The sequence below is a fragment of the Cherax quadricarinatus genome, chromosome 44, assembly GCF_038502225.1.
Source record: "Cherax quadricarinatus isolate ZL_2023a chromosome 44, ASM3850222v1, whole genome shotgun sequence".
NCBI lineage: Eukaryota > Metazoa > Arthropoda > Malacostraca > Decapoda > Parastacidae > Cherax > Cherax quadricarinatus.
In genome coordinates, this window is record NC_091335.1 from 14,487,768 (window position 1) to 14,500,055 (window position 12,288).

Sequence of the window (12,288 nt, forward strand, 5' to 3'; positions counted from 1 at the left end):
GCGAGAATATTTTGAGGAACTTTTAAATGTTGAGGAAGAAAGGGAGGCGGTAATTTCATGCACTGGCCAGGGAGGTATACCATCTTTTAGGAGTGAAGAAGAGCAGAATGTAAGTGTGGTGGAGGTACGTGAGGCATTACGTAGAATGAAAGGGGGTAAAGCAGCTGGAACTGATGGGATCATGACAGAAATGTTAAAAGCAGGGGGGGATATAGTGTTGGAGTGGTTGGTACTTTTGTTTAATAAATGTATGAAAGAGGGGAAGGTACCTAGGGATTGGCAGAGAGCATGTATAGCCCCTTTATATAAAGGGAAAGGGGACAAAAGAGATTGTAAAAATTATAGAGGAATAAGTTTACTGAGTATACCAGGAAAAGTATATGGTAGAGTTATAATTGAAAGAATTAGAGGTAAGATAGAATGTAGAATTGCAGATGAGCAAGGAGGCTTCAGAGTGGGTAGGGGATGTGTAGATCAAGTGTTTACATTGAAGCATATATGTGAACAGTATTTAGATAAAGGTAGGGAAGTTTTTATTGCATTTATGGATTTAGAAAAGGCATATGGTAGAGTGGATAGAGGAGCAATGTGGCAGATGTTGCAAGTTTATGGAATAGGTGGTAAGTTACTAAATGCTGTAAAGAGCTTTTATGAGGATAGTGAGGTTAGGGTGTGTAGAAGAGAGGGAGAATACTTCCCGGTAAAAGTAGGTCTTAGACAGGGATGTGTAATGTCACCATGGTTGTTTAATATATTTATAGATGGGGTTATAAAAGAATTAAATGCTAGGGTTTTCGGGAGAGGGGTGGGATTAAATTATGGGGAATCAAATTCAAAATGGGAATTGACAGTTACTTTTTGCTGATGATACTGTGCTTATGGGAGATTCTAAAGAAAAATTGCAAAGGTTAGTGGATGAGTTTGAGAATGTGTGTAAAGGTATTATTATTATTATTATAATCAAGGGGGAAGCGCTAAACCCGGAGGATTATACAGCGCCTGGGGGGGGATGTGGAAGGCATTCAGGCTTAATTCGGGGAACTGGAGCACAGATCCAATTCCCTAAATCAAGAGCCCCTCACCAACATCAAGGAACCTTCCTTGAGGGGTGTGTAAAGGTAGAAAGTTGAAAGTGAACATAGAAAAGAGTAAGGTGATGAGGGTATCAAATGATTTAGATAAAGAAAAATTGGATATCAAATTGGGGAGGAGTATGGAAGAAGTGAATGTTTTCAGATACTTGGGAGTTGACGTGTCGGCGGATGGATTTATGAAGGATGAGGTTAATCATAGAATTGATGAGGGGAAAAAAGGTGAGTGGTGCGTTGAGGTATATGTGGAGTCAAAAAACGTTATCTATGGAGGCAAAGAAGGGAATGTATGAAGGTATAGTAGTACCAACACTCTTATATGGATGTGAAGCTTGGGTGGTAAATGCAGCAGCGAGGAGACGGTTGGAGGCAGTGGAGATGTCCTGTCTAAGGGCAATGTGTGGTGTAAATATTATGCAGAAAATTCGGAGTGTGGAAATTAGGAGAAGGTGTGGAGTTAATAAAAGCATTAGTCAGAGGGCAGAAGAGGGGTTGTTGAGGTGCTTTGGTCATTTAGAGAGAATGGATCAAAGTAGAATGACATGGAAAGCATATAAATCTATAGGGGAAGGAAAGAGGGGTAGGGGTCGTCCTCGAAAGGGTTGGAAAGGGGGGGTAAAGGAGGTTTTGTGGGCGAGGGGCTTGGACTTCCAGCAAGCGTGCATGAGCATGTTAGATAGGAGTGAATGGAGACGAATGATACTTGGGACCTGACGATCTGTTGGAGTGTGAGCAGGGTAATATTTAGTGAAGGGATTCAGGGAAACCGGTTATTTTCTTATAGTCAGACTTGAGTCCTGGAAATGGGAAGTACAATGCTTGCACTTTAAAGGAGTAGTTTGGGATATTGGCAGTTTGGAGGGATATGTTGTGTATCTTTATACGTATATGCTTCTAAACTGTTGTATTCTGAGCACCTCTGCAAAAGCAGTGATAATGTGTGAGTGTGGTGAAAGTGTTGAATGATGATGCAAGTATTTTCTTTTTGGGGATTTTCTTTCTTTTTTGGGTCACCCTGCCTCGGTGGGAGACGACCAACTTGTTGAAAAAAAAAAAAAAGTGTACTCACTAAAGGTTTTCCAATTAGTGGCAGTGGTGGAAGAAAATTTCCTTGATTTGACTATTTCTAATAAATACTATACAATACTATACTATACAATTAATGGACAAGTTTGGGAGTGTGTGTAAAGGTAGAAAGTTGAAAGTGAACATAGAAAAGAGTAAGGTGATAAGGGTATCAAATGATTTAGATAAAGAAAAATTGGATATCAAATTGGGGAGGAGTAGTATGGAAGAAGTGAATGTTTTAGATACTTGGGAGCTGACGTGTCTGCGGATGGATTTATGGATGAGGTTAATCATAGAATTGATGATGGAAAAAAGGTGAGTGGTGCATTGAGGTATATGTGGAGACAAAAAACATTATCTATGGAGGCAAAGAAGGGAATGTATGAAAGTATAGTAGTACCAACACACACATGGATGTGAAGCTTGGGTTGTGAATGCAGCAGCGAGGAGGCGGTTGGAGGCAGTGGAGATGTCCTGTCTAAGGGCAATGTGTGGTGTAAATATGCAAATAATTTGGAGTGTGGAAATTGGGAAAAGGTGTGGAGTTAATAAAAGTAGAGAATGGATCAAAGTAGAATGACATGGAGAGCATTTAAATCTGTAGGGGAAGGAAGGTGGGGTAGGGGTCATCCTCAAAAAGGGGTAAGGGAGGTTTTGTGGGCGAGGGGCTTGGACTTCCAACAAGCGTGCATGAGCGTGTTAGATAGGAGTGAATGGAGACGAATGGTACTTGGGACCTGACGATCTGTTTGGAGTGTGAGCAGGTAATATTTAGTGAAGGGATTCGGGGAAACCGGTTATTTTCATATAGTCGGACTTGAGTCCTGGAAATGGGAAGTACAATGCCTGCACTTTAAAGGAGGGGTTTGGGGTATTGGCAGTTTGGAGGGATATGTTGTGTATCTTTATAGATATATGCTTCTAAACTGTTGTGTTCTGAGCACCTCTGCAAAAACAGTGATTGTGTGAGTGAGGTGAAAGTGTTGAATGATGAAAGTATTTTCTTTCTTTTTTGGGTCACCCTGCCTCGGTGGGAGACGGCCGACTTTTTAAAAAAAAAAAATCACAATGCTCTAAACCCAAAAGGGTCTTGCAGCAGTACCTGTTAATATGACACTTGATTTTATGGATTATATATATGTAGGCTATTAAAACACTTCAGGTTAAACAAAATTTATTTCAACATTATTTTAGGCAGTAAGTACATAGCCCATAGGGACTAATGCCAGCTATGCCAGATCTGGCAATAGGAACACGACTGTATCAGTCACACTAGCTCACAAACATAGCTGCTGTTGGGACAGCAATGCTATGATGCAGAAAGGACTATTGCTACATGATTCGTACTAAGCTAAAAATGATCTGTGCTTTTGTGTGTTTTTGAGAAATAGCAGCTCACATGAGTTTGCTAGCTAAAGAAAAAGGTTTAGTGCAAAGTACTGTATAAACAAATGGTTCAAGAAAGATACAGTACTGTGAGAAATGAATGATGTGGATGGTTTAATGGTATGGATTTAAGAATGCAGTGTCAGTGTGCATAGTGGTTCGTAGTTACAGGATGATGAAAGGGGAAGTGAAGCACAACACGATTCTAAATCTGAAAAAAGATCAACTGAATATAAAGCATTTAGCAACATTCGTGGTTTCTGGATTTATTGAGACTTTCAGGCCCCTCAAGGGAGGTGGCCTTGATGCTGGTAATGGGACTCTGATTCAAGGAAATGGACATAACATTCCTTTCCTTGACATGAATCTAATCTGCCTCTCATTCCTCAAATATTTAGTCTTTGTATTTAGTCAATGCAAGGAGTTTGTAATGGAATGGTAAGAGTTCTTGCTGGATCTCAAAATGACAAGTTTTGGAGGTCTCTGACATTGTGGTGTAAGCATCAAAGGGATAGCCAGAGACTAGGTGGGGAAAGGAAAGCAGTGAAGAGGTCAGAACATCAGGTTTGAGAGCTGTATAAGAGTTGGGTACAAAGAGAGAGAGAGAGTGAGTATACAAAGGTACTATTGAGTGTTGGGGCATCTGGTGGCTCTGGAGTAGGAGGCAGCTTTAATTATTTTTCCCTGTAGGCAGAGTTGGGCAATGACCTGGTTATAAGACATTTTCTCTTCCAAACACTGGCACTACGTGTCATTCCACAATGACATGTAGTGCTTCTGATCCCTGGATACCACCTCTACCTCACTTGGTTAACAACACCAGGATGGCACCTCTAGAAGTCCTGAGCCGAGATTAGCAAAATTTCTGATTAAACCCGGTAGTGTATCAAGATTAGATGCTGGAATGCAAGATATTTGCATTATATTGTAGCATATATGGTGGTGAAAGTGATGAATGATGGTTTTTTCTTTCTTTTTGGGTCACCCTGCCTCGGTGGGAAATGGCCGATATGTTAAAAAAAAAATGGTTGTAACATCTGGTTTTCATTTTTTCCTTGTAACAGATTAAGGCTGGATTTAAGAGATTAGTGTGGCTTCAATGACTTCATTTACAAGAACATGATATTTTGTCATGTAGTTCCTCTGTTTGGCAGTTCTAGTGTTTAGATGTCTTCCAGTCTGTCCTGTTACCAAGACAATGGAAATCAGAGGCTCTTGCCAAGTATGTTACAAATGACTACATTCTAGCATCTATTCTTTATTCACAATTACCAGGGTCATACAATGCCTGGGGAATGGAAGGCAATTAGGTTGGATCCAAAGTTGAGAGTGGCTCCAATTCCTTGAATCAAGAGTCCTTCAATAGCATTGCTGTGCCTCCCATGAAGGGTACATCTTAACATGAGGCATACTAGACAACGTTTCACCAACCGCTACCTGACTTTCACTCGTCTCCAGCCAAGTTGCATGCAATGCTTCACATGTATACCCACCCTTGCAACCTTTACACTTTCCTGCTGATAAAGGACTCGCACTGAGGCTGAAATATATATATCTCTTTAGCCTATTTTATTTCTCGATCCAAGTGGCTTTTTAGTTTTCATGGATGAGTGTCCATGACGCTTTCATCCTAGAATAACCATGTTTTATTAGTCACTTACCAGTTCTAACTTAATAACACAGCAACGTATTTATCTCTTAATTTGAAATTTTCACATGCATGTGGTACGTAAACATTAAAATAATCATCTGATTATTCAAGTTAAAACCTTGTGCAGCCCAGCTGTATCTGAATTTATTCACTGACAATTCTCGAGCGCAAATAGTCAAGAATTTCATATGTTCCTTTGTCCAGAATAGCTCTTCTTGGCACTCGAAATGGGTTCCCATGAAGTTGTAAACTCCTGTAAAATTTCAATAATATTTTAGATAATGATTGTACAGTATTAACATACTTACACATTTCTGGAAAGTAGCATCTTAAATTTAAAACATAAAATGGTTATAACTTATAACCACACCACTTGTCTTCTACCAAGGTAGGGTGACCAATCAAATAAAACATTTGTCATCGTTCATTCATCAGCTGTACTCGCCTATATGTGGTTGAATCTTAGCTTCTGAAGCCTGTTTCTCAACTTGTCACTTGCTGGATTCGCTCCCTCCTAAATTCATTGGCCCTATCGCACCTGCTCTAAAAAATGTGTGTGGAGCCTTGCCAGCAGTGCACAGAATTCAAAATTCAAATAATTCTCCAAACTGTAAAATCCTCACCCCTTCTTCAGAGTGCTGGCACTGTACTTCCTATCTCTAAGATTCAAGTCTGGCTAGCCAGTTTCCCTGAATTCTTTCATAAATGTTACCTTGCCCACTCTGTTATCATTACGTTTCAATGAAACACAGAAAATTATTGATGAGTACAAATGTAAATTGAGAAAATATGATAATTATAAATCTTCTAACCTCACAACCATTTGGAATTCAGAAAATAATTTACCAGTTCCTACAGTTTTAAAAGCTAATGTTCAAGATAGCTTCTTTGAATCAACATCAAAGCTACATCAGTATTCAATCTCTGTTCAAGAAATTTCAATTTGCATGTTTCTATTCCTACCTCTACCTCTTAAGAACCCTTCCTGGAGGTAAGAAGTACAATGCCTACAATCTGAAGGAGGGGACAGGATGTAGTGGTCTGGAGGGTCATCTGAACTGTGAATAACAAAAAAAGGCACAATACCGTGACTGGAACGATACACAAATAACCCGCACATAGAAGAGAGGAGCTTACGACGACGTTTCGGTCCGACTTGGACCGTTTGCAGTCAAGTTGGCACCCTTCTGGCAAAACAAGTGATTGAATGAGTGACAGTGGCAGTGTTTTCTTCTTTGTAAGATCACCCTACCTTGGTGAGAGATGGCTGGTGTGTTTAAAAAATATAATAAACCCTCTGTTTAATGGACAAATTGGAGGAAGCAGGGGGGCCAGTAATGGCAATTGTGGTAGATGAAGAAAAAATTATTTTGCTGTGATTGTAACAATAATGAACAACTCTGCAACCAAAGGACTTTGTCCACCGTTTCCAGATCCACTGACCTAGCAGATTTTGTACTGCTAGGTCAGTGGATTTGGTCCATTAAATGAAGAGTTTACTGTACTCAATTTTCCTCAGGTACAAGTTACTTGCATGCTACTGGATCAAACTTTACTTCATTACTCCCAGGTTCACTATCACTGACGTCTCCAGAAAATAAAAAAAATAGCATGCAAAGCATGAATGAGATAGCTGTTTCAATTCACCTCACATATCATTTACATGACTGAATTAATTAAAACTATACTACGCACAAAAAAATAGCCATTTAGCTCCAAAATAACTGCTCTGGATTAAAAATGAGTAAAAGAGTAGCATTGGTGGAAGTAGCATTTCACGAAGGAACAGTTGTATAACTTATATTTCTTATTTTTCGGGTATTAACTTTATTTATATAAATTACTGAGCTTTGAGGAAAAATTAAAAGATTCAATAAAACAATGTAAAGGGCCAGTGTCTCCAATGGCCCCAATGGCTTTCTCTCAAGTGTCTTAAGTCATCCCACCGAACACAATTTTTTTTTTTTTTTTTTTTTTTCAACAAGTCGGCCGTCTCCCACCGAGGCAGGGTGACCCAAAAAAGAATGAAAATTCCCAAAAAGAATACTTTCATCATCATTCAACACTTTCACCACACTCACACATTATCACTGTTTTTGCAGAGGTGCTCAGAATACAACAGTTTAGAAGCATATATGTATAAAGATACACAACATATCCCTCCAAACTGCCAATATCCCAAACCCCTCCTTTAAAGTGCAGGCATTGTACTTCCCATTTCCAGGACTCAAGTCCAACTATATTAAAATAACCGGTTTCCCTGAATCCCTTCACTAAATATTACCCTGCTCACACTCCAGCAGATCGTCAGGTCCCAAGTATCATTCATCTCCATTCACTCCTATCTAACGCTCACGCATGCTTGCTGGAAGTCCAAGCCCCTCGCCCACAAAACCTCCTTTACCCCCTCTCTCCAACCCTTTTGAGGATGACCCCTACCCCTCCTTCCTTCCCCTATAGATTTATATGCTTTCCATGTCATTTTACTTTGATCCATTCTCTAAATGACCAAAGCACCTCAACAACCCCTCTTCTGCCCTCTGACTAATGCTTTTATTAACTCCACACCTTCTCCTAATTTCCACATTCCGAATTTTCTGCATAATACACAAATAACCCGCACATAAAAGAGAGAAGCTTACGACGACGTTTCGGTCCGACTTGGACCATTGACTGTCAATGGTCCAAGTCGGGCCGAAACGTCGTCGTAAGCTTCTCTCTTTTATGTGCGGGTTATTTGTGTATCGTTCCAGTCACGGTATTGTGCCTTTTTTGTTATTTCCTGCATAATATTTACACCACACATTGCCCTTAGACAGGACATCTCCACTGCCTCCAACTGTCTCCTCGCTGCTGCATTTACCACCCAAGCTTCACATCCATACAAGAGTGTTGGTACCACTATACTTTCATACATTCCCTTCTTTGCCTCCATAGATAATGTTTTTTTGACTCCACATATACCTCAATGCACCACTCACCTTTTTTCCCTCATCAATTCTATGATTAACCTCATCCTTCATGAATCCATCCGCCGACACGTCAACTCCCAAGTATCTGAAAACATTCACTTCTTCCATACTCCTCCTCCCCAATTTGATATCCAATTTTTCTTTATCTAAATCATTTGATACCCTCATCACCTTACTCTTTTCTATGTTCACTTTCAACTTTCTACCTTTACACACATTCCCAAACTCATCCACTAACCTTTGCAATTTTTCTTTAGAATCTCCCATAAGCACAGTATCATCAGCAAAAAGTAACTATATCAATTCCCATTTTGAATTTGTTTCCCCATAATTTAATCCCACCCCTCTCCCGAACACCCTAGCATTTACTTCTTTTACAACCCCATCTATAAATATATTAAACAACCATGGTGACATTACACATCCCTGTCTAAGACCTACTTTTACCGGGAAGTATTCTCCCTCTCTTCTACACACCCTAACCTGAGCCTCACTATCCTCATAAAAACTCTTAACAGCATTTAGTAACTTACCACCTATTCCATATACTTGCAACATCTGCCACATTGCTCCTCTATCCACTATCATATGCCTTTTCTAAATCCATAAATGCAATAAAAACTTCCCTACCTTTATCTAAATACCGTTCACATATATGCTTCAATGTAAACACTTGATCTACACATCCCCTACCCACTCTGAAGCCTCCCTGCTCATCTGCAATCCTACATTCTGTCTTACCTCTAATTCTTTCAATTATAACCCTACCGTATACTTTTCCTGGTATACTCAGTAAACTTATTCCTCTAAAATTTTTACAATCTCTTTTGTCCCCTTTCCCTTTATATGAAGGGATTATACATGCTCTCTGCCAATCCCTAGGTACCTTCCCCTCTTTCATACATTTATTAAACAAAAGTACCAACCACTCCAATACTATATCCTCCCCTGCTTTTAACATTTCTGTCATGATCCCATCAGTTCCAGCTGCTTGACCCCCTTTCATTCTACGTAATGCCTCACGTACCTCCACCACACTTACATTCTGCTCTTCTTCACTCCTAAAAGATGGTATACCTCCCTGGCCAGTGCATGAAATTACCGCCTCCCTTTCTTCCTCAACATTTAAAAGTTCCTCAAAATATTCTCGCCAACTACCTAATACCTCCCTCTTCCCATCTACTAACTCCCCTACTCTGTTTTTAACTGACAAATCCATTCTTTCCCTAGGCTTTCTTAACTTGTTTAACTCACTCCAAAAATTTTTCTTATTTTCATTAAAATTTCTTGACAGTGCCTCTCCCACTCTATCATCTGCTCTCCTTTTGCACTCTCTCACCACTCTCTTCATTTTTCTTTTACTCTCCATATACTCTGCTCTTCTTATAACACTTCTGCTTTATAAAATCCTCTCAAAAGCTACCTTTTTCTCTTATCACACCCTTTACTTCATCATTCCACCAATCACTCCTCTTTCCTCCTGCCCCCACCCTCCTATAACCACAAGCTTCTGCCCCACATTCTAATACTGCATTTTTAAACTATTCCAACCCTCTTCAACCCCCCCAATACTCATCTTTGCACTAGCCCACCTTTCTGCCAATAGTCGCTTATACCTCACCTGAACTTCCTCCTCCCTTAGTTTATACACTTTCACCTCCCTCTTACTTGTTGTTGCCACCTTCCTCTTTTCCCATCTACCTCTTACTCGAACTGTAGCTACAACTAAATAATGATCCGATATATCAGTTGCCCCTCTATAAACATGTACATCCTGGAGCCTACCCATCAACCTTTTATCCACCAATACATAATCTAACAAACTACTTTCATTACGTGCTACATCATAACTTGTATATTTATTTATCCTCTTTTTCATAAAATATGTATTACTTATTACCAAATTTCTTTCTACACATAGCTCAATTAAAGGCTCCCCATTTACATTTACCCCTGGCACCCCAAATTTACCTACTACTCCCTCCATAACGTTTTTACCCACTTTAGCATTGAAATCCCCAACCACCATTACTCTCACACTTGATTCAAAACTCCCCACGCATTCACTCAACATTTCCCAAAATCTCTCTCTCTCCTCTACACTTCTCTCTTCTCCAGGTGCATACACAAAATGCCTTTTCTAAATTATTAGATGGTACAGACAGTTCCTTATCATTATCTAAGTAAGTTTTGTTCATTTATATGAATCAATGTAATACACATTCCTGTAATAATGAGATAAAACAGTTAGTAACTCACCTTAGCTGTGTCATGTTTCCCAGAGGTGGAGGTATAAAATCTATGTTGTTGTTGTGGAGATCGAGTGTTGCCAAACGTTTTAATTTGCTGAGGCCCTCAACATATATGATGTTGATTTGATTATCTGCAGCACACAGTATTTCTAACTGAGCCATCTCATAAATGCAAGCTGGTAACTGTTCAAACCTGAAATAAATTGCAAAATTATAACAAATTGTTTAAAAGGAAAACAAATTATTCACTACTTTCTTATAACTATAATTTTTAATTTGTTTCTTGCTTTTTTTTTTTGGCAGCATTAAGGTAGTAAAGTATACTTTTTTAAATTAGATAAGGCATCACAAGCTTCTTCGACTGGACCTGAAATTAAAAAATTCTAATCAACAAGAGTACACTGTCCCTATGGGAAGCCACTGCCAGGTCACCACATGGAGAATGACTTCTCAAATTTAAGCTGCTGCTTCACACATACTCAAAATTACCTTTTTACAAGTGAAAGGTTTGAAGTTTTGCCGGCTTGTTCATTAACGCTTAAACGGTCCAAACGTATATATACGTTCACGTGCGCAGTGCCCCAAACGTATATATACGTTTTAATTTTCCCGCCTCCAAATTTGGCACAATTGCCCTGAGATGCTCGGTCAGCATAGAATGGGTCTTGACAGTGTGCACCATATTAAAAAAAATCTGGGACCACTTAGTACCTCGTGCTCTTTTTTTCTATATAAAAAGAAAGATTTTTTTTTTTTTTTCAAAATATTCGACGCGCTGCGCAAGTGAACGTATATATACTCTTGGACCATTTAAGGGTTAAAATATAAGATTGCATTCAACGTCTCCCATCTTTCACTCCAGTTTTATTTCATTTCATCCCTGTTACAATACTTTCAAAAAGAAATTTTTTTAACAAGCTGGTCATCTCTCACCGAGGCAGGGTAACCCAAAAAGAAAGAAAATCCCCAAAAAGAAAATACTTTCATCATTCAACACTTTCACCTCACTCATACATAACTGCTGTTTTTGCAGAGGTGCCCAGAAAACTAACAGTTTAGAAGCATATACATATAAAGATACACAACATATCCCTCCAAACTGCCAATATCCCAAACCCCTCCTATAAAGTGCAGGCACTGTGCTTCCCTTTTCTAGTACTCAAGTCCAGCTATATAAAAATAACAGGTTTCCCTGAATCCCTTCACTAAATATTATCCTGCTCACACTCCAACAGCTCGTCAGGTCCCAAATACCATTCATCTCCATTCACTCCTATCTAACATGCTCACGCATGCTTGCTGGAAGTCCAAGCCTCTCGCCCACAAAACCTCCTTTACCCCCTCCCTCCAACCTTTTCGAGGACGACCCCTACCCCATCTTCCTTCCCCTACAGATTTATACGCTCTCCACGTCATTTTACTTTGATCCATTCTCTCTAAATGACGAAATCACCTCAACAACCCCTCCTCAGCCTTCTGACTAATACTTTTATTAACTCCACACCTCCTAATTTCCACACTCCGAATTCTCTGCATAATATTTACACCACACACTGCCCTTAGATAGGACATCTCCACCGCCTCCTCGCTGCAGCATTTACAACACAAGCTTCACATCCAGTCAAAAGTGTTGGTACCACTATACTTTCATACATTCCCTTCTTTGCCTCCATAGATAATGTTTTTTGTCTCCACATATACCTCAATGCACTACTCAACTTTTTTCCTTCATCAATTCTATGGTTAACCTCATCTTTCATACATCCATCCGCTGACACTTCAACTCCCAAATATCTGAAAACATTCACTTCTTCCATACTCCTACTCTCCAATATGATATCAATTTTTCTTTATCTAAATCATTTGAT

At 39.4% G+C, this 12,288-nt stretch overlaps 1 protein-coding gene across 10 annotated transcripts in view; it reads right to left on the reverse strand.

Moving 5' to 3' along the window:
- Positions 1-3,320: 3,320 nt before the first annotated feature.
- LOC128697460 (leucine-rich repeat-containing protein 40) overlaps positions 3,321-12,288 on the reverse strand; it is a 75,703-nt gene continuing 66,735 nt past the window's right edge. For all 10 annotated transcript variants that reach the window (XM_053789148.2, XM_053789152.2, XM_053789156.2 and 7 more), the window contains 2 exons: positions 10,428-10,613; positions 3,321-5,449 (listed from right to left, as the gene is read on the reverse strand). In XM_053789148.2, the coding sequence (XP_053645123.1) occupies positions 5,341-5,449; positions 10,428-10,613 (295 nt within the window). In that variant the 3' untranslated portion in view covers positions 3,321-5,340. The remainder of the gene's footprint in view (positions 5,450-10,427; positions 10,614-12,288) is intronic.